Genomic DNA, 20,852 nt, shown 5'->3' with positions numbered 1-20,852 from the left:
CATAAAACTATTTTGAAAATAATATAATTTTTGTTAGCAAAATATTGGAGTTCTTTTTGGAATTTATACCTACGAGTATTTTGTATGATGACACAAATTATGTTATAAATTCATGGATTCAGAGATATTTTATTTGCTGTCAACCAAATTTTTCACTATTATAAAAAAATCACAACCTAAATAAAAATCCCTTCCAGCACTCAAGTGGTTATTTAAACACAGTGCGAGCGTTAGGAAAATAGTGAAGGATTTAAAAGGAGATACCGGTGCATATTGGTCTTAAAGTTCTGAACATCAAAATGGGAGGGAAAAACAGAGTTGGCCAAAGCATTCCACATTCTCGATGTGCGATTTAAGAAAGAATATCTATACTTGACAGTACCCCCGAAATTGAGCTCAAGGGTAAACTGATGAGCATTCCTAGAAGTGCGATAATTACGGCTGAATAGTTTAAGGAGTGGAATGCAGCTGGCTAATTTGACAGAACATTGTTTGTAAAATATTGATAAAACAACGAAAGGCATGAAACATTGCGGCGGTGTAAGATGTAAATTTTTCGATTATAGTTCTGTCGCCAAAGCCCTTTTTTGAATTCTATTCAAGAGATTTAAATTTTTTTAGGGGCACCCAAGAAATGCGATTTATATTCAAGCTTTGGACGGATGAAAGCTTTGTAGATTACAGCCAGATCAGAGTGGGTAAAAAATTTTTTCCATCTTCGGAGAAAAATTATGTTATTAAAAAAAAATCCTAGGTTATAAAATAAATTTTAGAGAAAATTTAATAACAATCTAGATTCGTTTGCGAATTTCGGAATTACAAAAAAAATACCACAAAAGTTTTCAAAAATCCCTTAATAATAATGTGGCTCATTGCAAAAAATATTCATCCTAAAAGGGCAACAATGCGTTTTTTTTTAACGTAATGGTTCAATTTAAATTAAAATATTTTTCATCTATTTATCCAAGATCGCCAAGATCGAAATTTGAATTGGATTTCGTTTCAACTCCTCAGTCTACTCTTTTAATAAGTGTTTGAGTTCACCATTATTTAAGGAGTTTGGAATCTATTCTCAAACTCATCTACATTATCTTTATTCTTTGGTAATAGGCAGTAGCAGGTCGTGATGAAATAAAATATTAAGTAAGTGGTTAAATATTAAGTTAAGTGTTTTATATTTCGTAAAATATTAATTTTTCCCTATTTTGGCTTATGTCGACGGTTGGTTAATTGGCGTTTGATTTAGTTTTTATCGCAGAAAAAAGACAATTTATTTTAAATGCATGAAAATATTTATTGTGCATTAAAAAAAGGTCAAAAGTTTGTAAAGTTATTTTTTTGTAAAATTATTGTATTTAATTCCAGTCTCGCGGTCGGTCGGTCGGTCTCGCTACAGAAATCAAAGTGTTGAAAAAGTAGTGTTTTTACTATTTTTGACGTCAGTTGCTCAGCGGTATTATTTGACAATTGTTTTATCAAAAGAGTAAGTAACTTTTTTTAGTTTATGTTTTAAAAATTAAATTAAAAATTATGAAACTCGGTAAAGCCATTAACGGGTCAAATTAAATAAATGGAGTCTCTATATTTGTGACAGCTGTCAAACTCTGTCATTTTATGAAATTGTATTTTTCTAAACTTTTAAAACCTGTTAATGGATTAATTATTTGTTTTTCAATAATTTGAAACTTTGTAATTACTTCGAGTATTTATACTACAGGGATCTTTAAATTTACAACCCCAAAAGAACAAACAGAGTTTCCGAATCATTAAATAAAATTAATTACATAGTAAACCTATAATGCAATTGCATATTTAATAAGATATAATTCGTCTTGTTGACCGTTCTAACGTCTAACCACAGAAAAAGAGCCGCAGGTGTCTGACTCTATCATGCGCGGACAGCATATTAAATATGGGAATTCTAAGAATTGATGATTTGATTGATCACCGTCACTCGTCGCCGCAGCCGCCGGCAGTCCATCGTTAGTTGGCGTTGCGCACTTTAAGCTTTTATGGGAATTTCTTATTTAATTTAATTCAAAATTATTATAAAAAATGTTTATCAACAGAAATCTATTTTTATTTTGATGATGCTGGAGACTGAGAGAAAACTTTTAAACAGAAGAAAATATATTTTATTTTGTCTTAAATTAATAAATTCATCTGTGAATATAAATACTTTAAACTATTTTTTCAAAAGTTAATCCCTCATAGTTAAACAAAGCCTATAAATGGCAATGGCATGCATTTTACAGATAATAAGAAACGTGGGTGTTTTTTTTACATTATATTGAAAGACCATGACTCCAACATCATATCGTCTTTATCGTTTGTTATCTTGTTGCGAATTTAAATATTTTCATAGACAAAACAAACATTCAGGCTTCACAGCCTAGTAATTTTAAATACTCGTATACAATAGCAAAAGTTACTAGTGGCAGCAGCAGCGGCCGGCGGTACATGGTACATCAAATAACACCACCATGGCATCACAGTTCCAGTTGAGTACGTTTAGCTACAGCCAAGCCAAGCCATGCTACGGTTCAATGGTCTGGTATAAGGTTGTTCTGACACGACAGAAACCCCGGAAATTTTTCTGATGCGATCCCAAACGGATCTGCGCCACAGAGTATTATCACGCAATAAAACTTTTAATTCACTTTCAATAAAATGTACGACTCAGTCGAAAGTAATTGCTTACTAATACGTGCTTGGGACAGTGCAAGTGTAGCGTTATTATGGTTTACTCCCAATTTAAGAAAATAACTTAACTAAGCCATGTTTTTTTTATTTTAAGAAAGTAAATCAATAGATATTATAAACAGAAATGAGATTTAATTATTCGAAATTTGATGTTGGACTGTTTAAAATAAATTTTAATGTTTAAATAAAATACCTGAATATATTACTTTTATTTTAAAAGCAACAAAGTGTCGAAATAATAGCGAGAAATCTTTTTAAACATTTAGGAATTCTAAAATGTTAATCCTTTGTTAACTGTTCAAATTTGTATCTTTCTTTTATTAAAAACACCGTATTTGAACATATCTAATAAATGTCAGTTTGTGACAAACAACAAAGCTGACAAACAAACCTGATGTGCCTCTTATAGCTATCATTGGTTTCCATAATTAAACATTTTGTTTCGTTGAGTTAACGTTGTTATTTTTGAAATTTATACTTTATTTTTAAGCCAATGCAACTAATGTTAAAATGACAGCTAATTAAGTTTTTTTCATTCAACCGAAAGCTGAACTTTATTACTCTGTACATTTAATGTTTTGCGTAAAAGGGTTCCTTGTCAAATTGTAAAAGGAAAAAGTAATATTTATTAACAATATAAAATACAAGTCGTGATGAACTAGTAGCTTGCTACTGTAGACAACAATGATTTTTGGCACTACATACTGAAGGTTCTTATGACGAAAAGTCCAAAGTTTGAACCGTATGACACTTGAAAAACTAACTAGTTGTTTTTTGTCAAAATGTACGTTTCTGTGACTGCAAATCAAGTCCCTTTTGCTGTCTAAACCTGCCCAATGATAGCTTTAACTGACCCACTAAGTTTGTTTAATGACTCTAATATTTTAAATGTCAGAATCTCAGAATTACTGACATTGAATGAAGTCTTATAATTTTAACTTTAACTTTATTTAAAGAGATGACTAGAATACTCGATCTTTAGGCTTAAACATTTTGCTTACTTTTTGATGGGGTCATGGAATTCTAAATTATAAGATATTGTTTATAATTTTACTCTTTTCTTAACATATGTAGCTCATAAAGTAAACATTTTATTTTTTGTTTGTGTATTAGAACAGCTGTGTTCTTAAATGATTTTTCTATCAAATGACGTCAAGGTTTGTTAAGTTGATAAAACAAAATCTCTTAAAATTGACGTGTTTCCATTGAGAAGTAAATCTAAGAAAACATTTTTAAATAAAAACCAAACCTAGTTTAAAAAATTCCTTGTGCGGATTATGATAAGAGCGAAAACGTTCGTTCGTTTGTTGATTACAGAACATCACTCCATCTGTATTTTTGTTTAGTTTTACACTTAATTCAACAAAAGATAAAAACGACACTTGCAGAGTATTCAAAGATTGTTTAAATGCTGAGCAATTTATAAAACCAGAATGGAAGTATGCTTCCAATGTTCTTGTTTTCATCTTTTTTTAAAACCTTACTTTTTAAGTTTGATTTTGAAAAGTAGTCGTACTTCAGTTGAAATGTAGCCGACAAAAAAAATTGAAAACATGTGTTTACAAAAAAGATGATTTATAAAAGTTCATTCGCCAGCTCATTGGAAACACAGATGCATGTAAGACACTACTCTACGAACACATTCACACACACATCATCCTTAAAAAAACACTCCTGTTATTTTTATCGATTACAGTGATTGCATTTTCTTTTTTGAACACTCAAACGTACCTTTAAATATTACAATTTAAAAAAAATAGCTAATTTTCAATTTCAATTCATTAATTTTTTGTTTGAAAAATACCTCAAACTTTGCTACACACAGGTGAAGTGGCGTGAACCGTTTTTTTTTATCCATATTGAGAGGAGGACGGTTCAATTTGAAGCTTATTAGAATGCGACTCAAGTTGGAAGATGATTAAGATTAATGATATAGATTTAGTCTGTGGTGTAGTTTTATTATAACAATTATTTCTCTTTTTATTTGTTTTTACAATAAATGAGTTCGTTAATTTAAGTGAATGAATAACTTGGTTAGATTTTCACTTTTAACACCGTCATGTTCAGAATACTTAAAAACTAGTATAGTTTTTGAGTTGTCAACATTGATGTCGTTCGTCGTCGATGTGCCACACACTGGTTAACCTAGAATCATTATATTTTCTTCAATGTGATACGAATGCGTTCATGTCTGCCATATTTGTTTATAAACAAATGAAAAAATAAAAATGTATACGAGTTTTTATGCATAATATAATTTTTTTTTGTATTCTTAGTTAATGAAGATTTGAGATTTTCTCATGTCGATTTTTTTCAATAAGTTTTAGTGCGGGAAAAAATTGTGTTTTCTTTTTCTTTTTTTTTTGCTTTTTGATGATTCAATTTAAAACACAACTTGTTCGATGTTAAACAAGGGTGTATTTAAAGGGAAACTCATCACAGTCATCATACTCAACTCATCACTCTTTACAAAAGTATTTATAGTTACATACATTTTTCAATTTACCAGCCTGCCTTTTTTCCCAGTCAGAGAGGATAATTATAATTTGATATTATTAAAGGGGCTGGTGAAGCTGTGTTTCTAGGTGAAGGTTGGGATAGCAAACAATTGAATTTGTTGAATATTGATGAAGGAAAAGTTTATAGAAATTGTTAATTAAGTATTGTCTAGAAAATAGTTCGTTTTGTATTGTTTTGGGCTAAAAGAGATTTAAAGGTCGTACAGTAATGAATAAACTTACTATTTGAAGGTAACCTAAGAAATGAAGTTATGAAAGAAAACCCTAAGTTTCTTAAGAACAATTTTAATGATTTGTCGAAGTAAACCTCTGAGGTAAAGTTTTCCACAAGCTTCATTTAATTGAGTTCAAATTTACGTCATTAACTTTTATCTTGAGAATGACAAACTTGTTGATTTCGCTCTGAGCATTCAGAATCCGCCCTCTGAACAAAAACCTAATTCAAAGAGCTTTGAGTACATTGAAACAAGAATGAATTTGGCAGTTTTGATTCCGTTCAAATGGAAAATCTGTTGTCTTCAGTCAGATTTTACGAAATCCTTTACTTCTATATACATTTTTCAGGTTCATTCAGATTCAACTTTGAGTCAGAAGATTCCACAAAAAAGTAGAATTTTCGAGCTTAAACTGCATTGAGAGGAGTTTACGTCAGTGACAAAAACTGAATCTTTTAAAAATCTCTTACGATGAGAATATTTTAATAAAATTATACGTTCGAAATACAACACATGAATATTCAGGAACATTGTTCAAATATGAAGGAACGGGAAATAAAGTGAACGGCGGAGCGTTGGCGCATGCCTTTGCATACAAATGTGGCGTTACTGTCTACCTATTAGATAGCATCAATTATTATTGCTTATATTTACATGATAAGAATGAAAGTAAATATTTCGAAGAATTTACGCTCAAATATGCGACTAATAATCTAACCCCTTTACCTCTGCATCGGTATACCTCTTAAAACTTAGGTAGAGAAAGAGGCAGGTGAATCAGGGTACTTGCTATTTAAGGTAGACGAACCTGCTTGGTAACGTCACGTAGAGTATATTAAATTTCATCTTTCTCACACACTTTTTACATTTTTATAGGGTGACCATATTTTCCTAAAAAAACTAGTTTTTAAAGCTCAGATTTGTTAAACCCGAGTTAAAAAAAAGCCAGAAAGTCATATATGCCACACTAATAAGTTTCAAAACAACTAAATATGTCAGCTTTTAAAACCATTTAAACACGAAGTTGTATGTGTCATAATTTGGGGCTTTATTTTACCTTAGTAGTTAAATGTATAAAATTCAAAACAAGTTTCCAAACTCTTTATCAGAACAGATGGTCACTCCAAAGACCGAGCATATGCGAGAACTTCAAACGTCAGCTTACCATTCTGGAAAACAAAAACAACTCTAAGGCTGCCAAAGGAGATTAATCATTCGGCACACGCCAAAATAGCAATGCCATTTTCTGACATAAAGTATGTTGTGTCACTTTTTATGGAGATAGCCTGGTTTTCGATTGAAATTTGAAAAAAGAGGGAGCTCCTTAAAAACTGTGTAATTTATTTGTTTATTTGTTTACTGACAAATTTTTAATGGGACATACTTTTTTATGAATTTGCAGCCTTTGTGCTGTCGTTCTTTTTGTCTTTTCTCCAGACTTTATTGTTTCTGCTTATGAAGACTTCTCGAAAGGGTAGTTTCTTTTTTCTTTTGAATTTTTTCGAACTTTGTGAATGAAACTCAGACTATATTTTCTTACTTAGGTACCTATACCACAAGGTGACATAATTATATTGGTTTGTTTTTGGGTCAGATGAGTGGACACAACTTGTTTGGATGGTAAACATATAAAAGAGAAACACCAAGGTCATTGTGATATATTTTTGACCTGTTATCCAAATTAAAGACAAGCTAAACTTTTAACATTTTTTATTCGATTTCATAAAATATATGAAAAACAAAATTTAAAAGGTAACTAAAAATACTGTTTGGGTCTTACACAATTAACTTTGTCACGTAAAATTGTTGTTCTACTTTTATAACCACATCTGTAGGTAACTTTTTGGAACAAAAGAAAGGCTCTTTAACTAGTTTGAATTTTGTAACGGACTTTAATGTTGCCCTGTGTGTGTCAATTATCAATTGATATTTGAAAAATACTGAAATCCGTCATGTTTATATCATATATTTTCTTTTCTGACTATTAAAATATAAAATTTTCTTTCTAAAATTATACAAAAATGAACAACAAAATATTAAATCAACATTTTTTAAATGTAAGAACTTGAAAATGAATGTATGCACTTATTTTTATAATAGAAATAAAATTTCAACTTACTTCCACAAAATCTTCCAAAAACATCCAAAGCTGCTTCCATTTGGAACTTCACCTGAATAGGATACTGTCATAGTGTGTGCTCGTTTGATTGGCTCTGTTCAAAATGTTACAGAACTCAAACGAGTAAATTTATTGCACAAATCATAATAAATTATTTAAAACCTCTCAATTTTGATCATAAATAAACTTCTATGGGGTTAATTTCCTTTGATATTTTTTTTCTTTTCTGATTGGCAACACTGTCAACTGTTTTGCAATAATTTGAAAATCTAGACACGGTTTTTACACACTATAGTCCGCCAGCATGGTGGACATTATTTATATCATGTTTGGTATACGCACAGTATGATATTATTTTTTTTGTATGTCTTAACTTTCTGTTAACTTTTTAAAGGCCGAATAATAAATACAAAGATTTTTATTAGCATAAATAAACACTTCACTTCTTGCTTTTTCTTTTTAAATTGGCAGACATTTTCTTTTAGAGGTTTATTTTTTTTTTATTTTTTTTTTCGAATGGAGGTCAGTAAATGAAGGTTGAATCCTGAATTAATCTGAAAGTAAACAAAAATAAATAGTGTCATTAAAGAAGTGTTTGATTTCATTTAAATAGTAGTTAAATTTATTAAAAATTTCACAGAAAATATGAGAGAAAAATACAAAAGTTATATTTTGTATAATTTTCTCCAAAATTAGTATTCGAGAATTTCCAACCATTTGAACGGTTGCTTCGGGAAGATTCCTTATTCGATTATAACAGCTACTCGTAAGTTCAAATCAACACTTTTGTAGTAAGTTTTGGCTATTTTAACGTATTGTTTTATTCCTAAGCGATTCACAGATATCTAACTTATAATATGACACCTTAAATAACAGCTGAGTTTGACAGGTGTCACATTACAGTGTTACCAACTAAGTCATGCAATTAATGACCATATACTTCCAGTGCGATATTGACAATTAATTAATTTACGAAATGCGTCCATTGGAAAAATATAAATTTTCTTCGATCTAGGCCACCAAAATGGGGGTGATAATTAATTTTTATTACTGTTTCTATGATAATCACTTTAAGAACATATTTTTGAAGGTCTTATATTTATTAAATAAAAAACACTTAAAGGCTTTCAAATACCTAACAATTATAAATAATTTAACCCCAAAACTGCAGATGCAGGTTTTTTCGCTTGGAGAAAAAAATAGGTGTGTCTTTCTAAAATATTTATATTATTGTTTTTATAATAATTTTTGTTTTGCTTTCTCTATAACCTGATTATCCTTCATTATTATCCAAAATTTGTTGGAGTCCTCGCGGCATTAACTCTATTAACTTTTGCATGTTTGCTGGGTTATGGAATACCATTCTTACAATTCGTTTCCATTAGTGAAATATTGACCCCCTTACTTCAGCTTAAGCTCATTCTACAAGTTCTCAACAGGATTGAGGTCTGGGGATCGACTTGGCCAAGGGACAAAGGATACTAGGTTCTCTCGAAACCAATCTATCACAAGACCTGCGGTATTAAGTTTAGGATCGTTGACTTGCTGAAAGTTCCAGAGCAGGGGCATGTTTTCCTCAGAAAACGGTGACAATACGATATCTTCCAAAATATCTCTATAATCTGTGCGGTGTTAAGATATTATTCACACGTGTGTTTAATAGTGTTCTGTGTATAGCAGGGGTGGTAATCGCCTTAAATTGATCCCGGAATCCGATGAAAACAAATGTACATTTCTTTCATCACTTCACAGAATATTCCGACATTTTTGTAAGCCCTCTGGTCCGCTTTTAATAAGCAAGGTTCAAGGAAAATCCTTTTCTGGACCGTATATTGGAAGCCCTAAGGAAATGGAACTTTCCCCATGATTCTTCCTGTGAGATCAGAGTTCTGAAGCATGCTTCCGATCGAACGTGCACTGACCGCATTATTGACTTGAGCCCCTATAGTCCTTGACGAAATAAAATGATTAGATGTAGCTAGAAATAGTATGCGGCGGTCACTGGTAGCTGATGTTTTTTTCGGGCGGCCTCTATTTTTGCGAACTACTACTGGGCTTAGGAGCACTAGTTATTTAATGTTGAGATATGCCTAGGCCCTTCGCAATAAATTTGCAGGTCTTGCCTCATCTCTATGTCGACGAACTAATTTTCTTTCTTCTAGCTTCACGATACTCAAACACTAATGAATACAAAAATATTGTTTGAAGGTAATAAAATGATTATAAACAAACCACCTCAAGAGTTTATACCAGAAAATAAGGAAAATTGGATTTTATTCGGAACACACCTATTTTTATGGCCAACTCTTAGAACAAACAAATCATATTGCAACACAAATAATTTAGCTGCTTAACATTAAATTACTCAAATCCAAAGGGTTTGACATCCTCATAGAGAGAATAACCGTTCTTTCTTAAAAAAAGTTGCTTGCTTTCAAAGAACCGCTAATCAGCAACAAGTCAACAGTGAATATCAAAAATTTTAGCACACCTATTTTTTTGAACAGCTGTTATAGAACTTTAAAATGGAATAAATCAAAGATATTTTTTTTAAATTGACATGAAATTTTCTCTGGTCGAAAATAAATCTTTTGGCATTACCTTTGACTGCCATGGCTGTCTTGTATGTAGTGTAATCTAGAGGTCATAATTGACTGTGACGTTCTGGCTAGCATCGTTTTTAAAGAAGCAGGAACCACGTATTCCACCAACCTATCAAGTACACCTAACAATCAGTTTTTGTAGATTGTGGAAACTTGAGGCTCATTATCAATCCAAATACAGCCATTTTGTTTTTTGACGTATTCGTTTAACCAAGTGTAATTCTACGTCTTATTATGTAATCTCTTGTCTTAAATTACAATCCAACTAAAAAACACCAATTAAAATAGTGTTGCCAACTTATATAAGTTCTTTGCCTCTAAAATCACACTCGTTATAAGTTTCACTTATTATTATCACTTTAAGTTATTTTTCCAAGTTTACAATTTTTAAAAACTCAACCAAGATGTTCTTTTTCACTTTAAAACTGTTATTCAATAATCAAAATTCACTTCATTTTCTAACAACTCCTAAAAACCTATCAGAGGTACCTACAGATCTTTTGAAAAAAAAAACTCTGAAATGACACCAAAGGCTATTTATCACAATTTCTCCATAGCCACACTAATTGAAGTCCATTAATGCCTTAAAAACACGTTTTTTTTAGCTTAAATATAAATTTAATGGATATTTGATGGTCAAACTAATTAATTACTTAAACGTTTCTCTTTAAGTGCGAATTAAATTTGACATTTCACGTTGCCGTCTACGACGAGTTTATACCGTCATTAGTCATTGATCAACAACCAGCCTTATTTAATTTTCCCAACACCACACCTCTGCAAATGCAGCACAAATTTTTAAACACTTCATTAAAAATGTCTTTATCAAAACATTTTCGACTTGACTTAATGTCGATGGCAACTTCGTCGTTGTCGTCGTGCGTCGTTGGCTAATTACGACTTCATAGCTCATTGTTCTTCATCACTTATATTACTTGTGGCTGTCAATTAGTCAAAGCATCAACAGATGCAAAGTGTTTTATTCTTCGATATTATAACCTTTCAGTAATGAAGACAGACTTTAATCTATTCAAAATTCGATTAACAAATCAAATGCAGCGAATTACATCGATTTGAACCCAACACTAATAATTTGTATTACACAAAAAACAATAATCAAGATACACCATAGTTAAGAGGCTAACTGCATGAGGCTATATGGACACTGAAATATACAATTAATTACGCAAGCTGTAAAAAATATATGAACTGGCACTATGCTTCAATGGCTTTTGTGTAACTTAAGTAGAGTATTATAATTTTCTTTATTTTTGTTGTTGTTGTTGCAATTCTTTGAATTTCTTGGTGCAAGTTTGTTTTGTATTGGGTTTAAATGACGTTTGTAACCGAAATTGTGAACTGATATTTTGAAAAATAGATTCTATTTCTACTGAGCTTGCACTTAAATTATAAGTAAAATTGCAACAATAATAATTTTAATAATTTTCAATAAAAATGTACGTGCTGATAGTTTGTTCATTGAATTGTCACGGCACTGCCCGGTGGTGGCGTATACATGTCTGAAATGTTGTTTTTTTTTTTTTTAATTTCTGATCTACATATTTATGGAATTATATCTATACACTAGCTAATCTGAATGAAAACTGTACGAAATATTTCCAGATAGCAGGTTAAAATGGTATAATATTGATATATGAGCTGCATGTTGACAAATCACAGTAAATTTTAATTTCTGTCAGAAAGTGAAACGGCTGCAAAAGTGTTTTAAAATTGATCACACAATTTTTGTTTGCATAATACAAAAATAATGACTTATTACTTGTTATTATAATGTTTACTTAACGAGCACTTGTAGGACATATAAATTTTTATAGAATTTCGGAGAATCATTCAAAACAATATTTATTTTGTCAAATTAAAAAAAAAATGTAATTCAACTGATTTCATTTATTTAACGGCAGTAAACATTTATGGTTTCAGGTACGTTATGATGCTTATTTTAATTCAGTTCCAGTGAATATGATTCATGGTGAGTACCATTTTTTATCTTTATTTAATTTCTTTTATGATGAACTGAAAACCCCACTTAGTTGGGTTAAACCCAGATTTTTGTTCAACTGCAAGTACTTTCAAGCACTGTTGTGGAAAATATTACCATCATTGAATTGGCTAAATTTTCTGTTTAACATTAAATGAATTCAGTGGTAAATATCTCTGAGGCTTTAACAACAATAAAAATAGTCTTAAAACAAGAAATATATAAATCTTTGTTGTTGCCTATAGGACTTTTGTTTTTAAGTTTAGTTTTTATACCAAATTAAATCTGTTATTACAATGGACCAACTTAAACTAATGTTATGCAATCTGAATCACTTTAAAAGTAGCATTGACCTATTTTAAAATACTTACTATCTAATTTTAACATAAAAATTATCTTGAAAGGGTGAATCCAAAATTTAAATTTGAACTAGTAAGATTGATAATAAAAATACCCTATTTTTGACCCTGAAAAGTTAAAATCAAAAATGTTTTAATAACAAGAGATGTGGAAACTTAATATATGAGAAATTTATTGGTTATTTAAATAATTACTGTTTATAGATTTGGGAAAGCTGAGTTAATTTGCTCTTTGGTTATTTATTTCTAGGGGGACCAATTTAGCGATTTCCCTGTGAATTATTTTTTACCAATCGCTACGACATGTTTTTATTTTGGAAAAATAATACTTCTACTTTGTATTAAAAACATTATTATCTACCAAAAGTTACTTCATCTTAAAGTTTCTCTAACTTATCAGAAAATACCTTTTAAAATTGTTTAAAAATTGTTTGGGGCAAGTTTATCAATAGAGCCAAACGTTGATAAAATATTTGTTTCTGACTTTTATTCGATTATCAAAATCAATTTTAGAGTTTACATCTTTAGACGTTTCTTAGTTTGATATATTTCGACCGAATTTTTATTTAATTTTCTTTCAACTAATGTTTACTAGTTTAATTAATTGTAGATGTTTGTCCAATGAACTGACTTGTTTAATTTATTATTTAATTCCTTTTGTAAATGCATGTTTCCAATTTTTTAATAACTCTACATAATTGTGTATTGACTTTCTAATCAACTGTAGTACGACAACCTTTCAGAATTAAACCTAAAGAGTATCTTAGCAAGGCTTCAAGAAAAGACGAGAACAAGACAATTGAAATCTTATTTCTCATTTTGGTTTTCAACGTTGCTTAGCATAAATTCGATCTTTAAATTCTCTGAGCGTTGCCTTGTTTGAATCTTTTAATTATAATTAGTTGTAAAATTAAATAAAAATATTGTTTCTTTTAGTAAGCTAAATCGACTAAAATGTTGAAATGTACGAAAATAGACATATGTAAGTGTGTGCGCTATTTTGAAGAATGGGTGTCCAAAAATATATCATCATTTGTTGCACACATAGTAAGACCATAAATCTTTGAATACATTTCTTTCTTTTCATTCTTACAAAATGAAAAACATGAACCAAAATAAAATATGAAGTTTTGAAAAATCAATTTGGTATTTTTAAAATTTTAAATATTGAAATAAATTGTGGACTTTTGACCCACTTTCAACTAACGAACCAATTTCTTTCAAAATGTTAGCTCACTTAATTGTGTTATGAGTGCATGATGTTTTATGTCTTAAGCCCAACCAAATGATTGATCTTTTGACCCTGAGGCGCCGAACAGTCATTGTTTAAAATTGCAGCTCTTGCAAATAAAAAAAATAAAATGAGAGAATCAGCGACTGAATATGCCTTAAAGCCCTTACTTCTTCCATTCCGTGCAGTTGGAAAAAATTTAGATTATTGACGAAATAAAGTAAAGTAACTAAACACCCTAGAGAGTAGATAAACTTTGGTGTACAAAATTGTTAATGCTTAAATTTTGATAAGTACAAGCATTTTGAAAATATCAGATTTTTAGTGTTTTACAGTTTTATAGTTATGTGTATAAAAAAAATATGGTAAAATATTTGATCATGATCAACTGTGCACACAAAACCAAAATAACAATAACTATAAAAATGTATTTTACAGTAGTGAAAACATTAAACATTTCTTATCATATCAATGTCACGAAATAGTTAACGTAAGTAAATAAATAAATTAAAAAATGACAAAAAAAAAAACAATTCAAATAAATTGAGTTTTTAAAAAATTTTGAAAGACAACAAAATTACGACGCAGTTATCTCAATTATTTAAATCTTACTCAAGATTATAATAAAGTCTGACATTTGCATTTTATCTTTCAATCCAAGGGATTGTGTATATTTTTCATTTATAATAATAACAAAATATAATAAATAAAATAACAGTTTGGTTCAGAGTCAGAGATGAGCATCATCAAGCGCCATGTTTTTAATTCTTGTTTCTTTCCATTTGATTGAATAAAAATCACAAAATAAACGTATAGGTATTCGATTAAATATAAGAAAACAACAACTGTATCCGTCAAAAATTACGACGCTCCAAACAACGACAACAGCTCACCGGTACGGTCGAACGGGACGGACGGCGCGCGGCAATCGCGACACGGACGATTAGTGATTTATTAACAAAGCTATGTAGTCATGATGTAGAACTTGTAATCGATCGGAATGCTATCGTTTTTTTTTTTTTTGAAGAAAATGATCGGTCAATTCACAATTTTGCCAGAGAGATAAATAAATAAGAAAACGAAGATGAATTTCTTATCCTACGACATTTTTAATTTAATATAAGAAAAACAAAATAAAATAAACAAGAAAATCGTGGGTTATTAGAAGAAACTGGTCGTGTTAAAAAAAAGTAACATTGGTGATTTGTTAGAAATTTAAGGGCTAGGCGATGATGATAAAAAGTATTGGAATGATGATACATCAAAATAGTGCTACTTTAATTGTCACTAATAGTATATGACACTTTATAAGTGTTTAATTGGCTACAAAATAAGGGAGAATGTTTTTTAGAATTCTATTGGCACTCTCACGTAGTAACTCTTTTCTTATTAATTTACTTTTTTAGTTACGTTTTTCCAATGACTAACAAAACCCCTATTTTAACTACGATTCAAGAATTTCTACAATTGAGAAAAATTAAATTTTAAAATATCAAAGCTTTGAAAAAACTACATATAAATGGGGACACTTGGGGTTTTCTTCAACAAGCTATTTCCACACCAAAGTAATTTTTTTGGAAACATTGTTTTAAAAAAACATTTGTGAAATATTTCCCATTTGCCAAACATTACTACAATGTTTCTGATTTTTTTTGATGCGGAAAGTTTGAGAATGTTTTTGGAATTGTTTGTCTTTCTTCTAAAATGTTTCGTTATTTTCCAATTCCGTGCCTATGTTTTTTTTATTTTTCTCTACCTTTTTTTTCTAATTTATATTTTCAAAAATTTTGTCAAGTGTATACTTTTTTTCAAATATTTGTACCAATTGTATAATGTAGTGCCCATGGGATGATGGTTATCACGTTGGACTGTCATGCCAGAGGTCTTGAGTTAAATCACTGCCAGTGACATCTAAAGTTTTTTTTTCACGGGTACTGTCCCTTGCGAGGAATTGACAAATTTTCCAAGAGTAAGTCTTGTCATAAAAAGTGCTTTCTCAAATTAGTCGTTGGGATTCGGCTTAAAACTGTAGGTCCCCTCAATCCCTGACAACAGTACTGGCACACAGGATTGGTTTAAAGCTGTAAATCACTTAGTTCTCAACGGACTGTTGCGCCACCTAATTTATTTTTTTGTATAACGTTCTCGTTAACCCACACTTTTGCTACATTTCCCATTCACACTTGCCCCTTCAAAAAGTGGAGACAGAGAAGCATTTCAGAAAATTTTAGAAATATTTAGGAAAAATTTCAGAAACTACTCCTGCAATACTTTTTTTAAATATAATAATATAATGTTAATAATAAAAAAATATTTGTTTGGAGGTATAGTGTTTTGTTTACACATCATTTAAAACATGTAATATTCTATGTTTACAGTATTTGAAATACAGAACTAGGGTTAACAGTATTATGACTAATATTTTGACAGAATTCTGAAAGACAGCAATTCGACCTGTTTCTACACAAATTATGAATAAATTTACAAAACAGTGTTTTAAAATTTTCTTTTCAAATTTTGAATAATATATTTAATTTCTAAATTGTCCAATGAGTCATTACTATGTCACTGTAAAACCTCGTTGCCATTTTTATTTTTTATTTATTCTTTGATCAAAAGTTTACAAACAGCAATTTGCTTGTCTAATAACAGACTTTCTGACGATTCTCGAAATTTAGTTTTTTTTAAGCTAAAAGCAGACAATTCGTTGCGTGCACATTTTCATACTTATTCGTTTTTTCTTTATATAAACCGCTTTTTTTTTGTAAAATGTTGAATATTTTTATTTATTCAGTTTGGTCCTGAAGATCGTTAATATTTTTTTTTTGTCGAAAACAAAGTCCATAGATTTGTTTGGATCAACTGTGCAAATTTCATTTCTACTAAAAAAATCGACTTCTAATAAAAAGAGGTTAGTCAAATTTTAAATTAATGCTATTGAAAAATGTCAGGTATAAGTCGAAATAAAGCAAATGTAGATAAATAAGTATGAAATGTGAAACAAATATACTTGCATCGGTATTAATAGCACTTTTTTAACAATAGGAAACACATCGCCCCTTCATTTTTTTCCAAAAAGTTAGAAATTCTTAAGAATTGTATGCCTGCATCGGTCTAGCTTCAAATTTAGGCGGTTTTGTATGTTTAAGCCATTGCTAATCAAGAGGTAATATTTAATTTAACTAAACAAAACATATTTAACTCTTTCGGTGCGAAAGTGGTACAAAACAGTTAAAATCAAACAGAAAAGCTTAAATTAAAATAAATATTTTGAACCTTAGATTCCTTCTACCAGACAAAAATGTGTATTCAAATTTAGTCAATACATAAGTGTAAGATTAAAAAAAATGTTATTTCAGTTCATCAACACTGACTTCAAGTGACTATACAAATTATAAAATAACATTTATTGACAAAAAATAAACTTTTTATAAAAAATTCAAATGTGAAAATTAATTATTATTGATTGTGTCATAAACTTTTCTTCAAAAATAAAAGACATATAAAAATAGCATCTGTAAAATGGGAAAACCCACATCATCAGTTGATTAAATACAACATTGAATTTGTGTACTTTTAATTCTATTGATTAATTAACAAATAATACTTTTCTATCTTATTTTTACAATATTTGCTTAAATAATAAATACAAAAATGTGTGACTGAAAAAATAAAAATATCGCCGACATTTGGCAAATAATTCTTCTTACTGATTTTTTTGTTCTTCCGTGTTAAATTATTTTCATGTTCAAGTTGAACTCAAACACTATTTAAGCTAAAGTGTAATATCATAATTATTAAATATTAAAAACAAGAAGATGTTATTGTTCTAACAGAAAGTTTATAAGAATGTAGAAAATTCAGTAAAATAAAGTTTAATATCGAATTCCGCTGTCAGGCAAGATGATCCATTCAACATAGCCGACGAAAGCCAACAATCCCGTCCTCCCGACTTAGACGAAGTAAAGATTGCCATATCTAAGTTAAAGTCTAACAAAACTGCTGCTGGAGCAGATGGCTTGATTGCCAAGCTCTTCAAAGTAGCTGGAGATAGTTTGGTTATTCGGAAGAAAGCATGTCCGATGAATGAATAATTAGTATTGTTTGCCCGATTATGAAAAAAGGAGACCCTCTTAACCTTTCGATGTCAAAAAGGGCTTTAGACAAGGTAATTCCCTTTCATGCGATTTCTTTAACATCGTGCATAGTGTGGAGCTCCCACGTCAACACTTGAGGGACTATTTTCAAAATTCTATCGAATTACTAGCATATACTGATGACATTGACATAATAGGAAAAACCCAGCGTGATGTCAATGGAGCTTTTATGAGTACTGAGGCGGAATGGGTTTAACGGTTAATGAGGCCAAAATAAAGTTCATGCTGTCATCAAGAAAAGACTTACAACACTGATGTTTCGGTCAAAACGTCACCATTAACAGGCGTAACTTTTAGGTAGTTAAATATTTGGTCCACCAGTAGCTGAGATGAAACAAGGGATTAAGGGACAAGGGGCTAAGAATCTAATTGAGTAGCAAAGTTCTTGGCGTAATCTACAGTCCCGTATGCGTAGAAGGTGAGTGTAGTAGAAAATGAAACGATGAGCCTTACGGCTTTAATAGTGATGTAGACTTAGTCAGAACGATAACAGCCCAACGACTAAGATGGATGGGTCTCGTAGACCGCATTTAAACCAATGCTCTTGCCTGGAAAGTCTTCGAATCCACACCCACAGGACAGTGCGGTAGAGGAAGTTACATCCCCCAACTTGGAGTGTAAAATTGGAGACATCTAGAGCTAGGGACCGAGCTAGATGGAAAAGTTTGTTGGGTGTTAATATTTCAAAAGGAAGGTATTATCGTGTTTCCCGTTTAATAATTGTCTATTATTTATTCCTGAGTTAATCATTTCTTTCGCATTATTTCAATAGACCTCGAGTAAGATGAACTTCAAGCCAAATGATTGATTTTGAACTTTTTGGTTCTCGAAACACAATTTTTAGTTAAATATTATTTTAGAAATTTAATCATTACTTTTGTTTATTTATTAATATCTACTAACCATTTACACGTAAAATGTTAAACATATATTTTTCATTCAATTTTAGTACAAAAAATAAAAGCCTTAGGCAAGCTTTTACCTTCATCCATTTTTAAATACTATCAAATATTTAAAGAAACAAACTAATATCTGCACTCATAATAATAAAAACAATGACAAATAAACATTTATATACAACTAGCATAGCGTATGTTTGGCATATTCGCTGATTATGCAGAAAATCTTGTCTCAATTATAATGTTATGCAGACTTAATTTTATTTATACATAATTTTTGTTTTGTTTTCAATTTCAAACTATGATGTAATTATTTTGGAGTTTCTTTTTATTATTTTTTTTAAAGATATAGAAACACTCGTATCAATTAAGATTTAAGTAAGAAATTAGTTTGAATATACATATTTAGTGACATTTTGTTAAACTATATTATTATTACATAATACATTTTTTTAAAACAAACAAAAAATAGAGAAATAAAAACTTCCAACACCTGTGCTTTTTTGCAAAAACAAAATAAAAATGTGTTTTCGCGTGTAAACGTTTGGTTAATTTTTTATATTGTTATTTTTTACTTCAAAGCAGATATTTAACGATTTGTTTTATACTATTTTTTAGTTTTTTGTTTTTAAAATACACAGAAAGGATTTTTAAAAAAAACTATTTAGTGCGTGTTTTCTTATAGCAATTTAAAAAAAGGGACAGAATTTATTTGACCCCAAATTTATCACAAACTATTAACGCGACTAACAAAATTGGTATGAGCTCAAAAGCAGCTTACAAAATATACATACCACACCTCAAATATTTTACGAAGAAAAATTGATACTACTTCCAGAATAATAATTGTAGGCAACGACAAATGAGGAATTCGATAAAAAGCCAACTACTATTTTGTTTTTACAGAAAATAAAATTCTACTGAAATTACCTCTAAATTGTTTTAAAGTCCCAAATATCCTGAGAAAAGTGTAATTCTTGTCATGAAAAATGCTTTCTCAAATTAGAGAATATGAATCGGTTTAAAAAGATAAATTATTCGGCACATTCAGGATTGGTTAAGATTTTTAAGTCATTAGATCTTGGTTCGCATCGAGCTGTTGCGTCAAAAAATATATTTATTTATCAATTCGACGTTATAAGTGTGGTTTGCATCTTAGGATGTTCTTTAAATTTCCCATAAAACAAACATAATTTACATGCATTTAAAAGCTTTGTTAAAAAACAAAGAAGTACGTTTTGTATTAATTAACCTATTTAAATTTCTTAAAAAATATTCCATAAATATTCCTTATCAACGTGTTAATCACAATTGTAAGCATCATAAACAATACAAATGTCACCCTAAAAAAATTGTATTCATCTAAAATAAAATCCCCTCAACAAAATCGATAAATAAAAATTGTTTCTCGGAAGAATATTTTTATTTTTCGTTTATGTCACCACACTTAAACCAACAAATAATCAAAGAATAAATGTCAAACAAAATTTAAATAAAAAATTATTTAAATATCAAACAACTGAATTTTTGTTTACTGATTTTGTATACAATTTGCCAGAGTTTGTTTTTAATAACGTTGAAGTAAAACGTAATAAATACGGTGCCGTGAAATTAAGGTAAGTGATATTTGCTTCAAAAATGATGTTTGGATAAAAACTTGTAAAAAGTATTTTTATCCTGTTTATTTAAACCCAAAAATATTTCAGTTTTCTTGTTTATTGATTTTTGGACTATCACTTGATTTCAAATCATGCGCCTAAGGTTTATTTCAAATTTTTGTGTTTTATCCAAATATTTCCTTCAACGGGTTCACTGAATTCTGTCTGAATTTCCTATTTTTGGTAGTTTCCGATAAAAGAACTCTAGTATGCGCAAGTTTACTTTTGGGAAACGCCGCGGCGGTTAAAAGTTTTGCACTTTTTTAATTTGTTTTTCAAAATTCTTAAAATAATTAAGATACGATTTTATACTACAGATACATTTTTATCACAAAATCAAACTCATTTTATGTTATTCTGAACACATTTAGGTACCAAAACCACTCTTAA

At 29.8% G+C, this 20,852-nt stretch overlaps 1 protein-coding gene across 1 annotated transcript in view; it reads right to left on the bottom strand.

Moving 5' to 3' along the window:
* Window positions 1–20,852, bottom strand: part of LOC129944667 (bestrophin homolog 15) — a 36,905-nt gene that overhangs the window by 14,569 nt on the left and 1,484 nt on the right. Inside the window, exon 2 of the mRNA XM_056054261.1 lies at window positions 7,557–8,110. Within this exon, the coding sequence (XP_055910236.1) occupies window positions 7,557–7,627 (71 nt within the window). The 5' untranslated portion in view covers window positions 7,628–8,110. The remainder of the gene's footprint in view (window positions 1–7,556; window positions 8,111–20,852) is intronic.

This window comes from Eupeodes corollae, chromosome 2 (assembly GCF_945859685.1).
Source record: "Eupeodes corollae chromosome 2, idEupCoro1.1, whole genome shotgun sequence".
NCBI classification, from domain to species: domain Eukaryota; kingdom Metazoa; phylum Arthropoda; class Insecta; order Diptera; family Syrphidae; genus Eupeodes; species Eupeodes corollae.
Note: the sequence above shows the minus strand (reverse complement) of the source record. Positions and strands in the feature narration are given on the sequence as shown.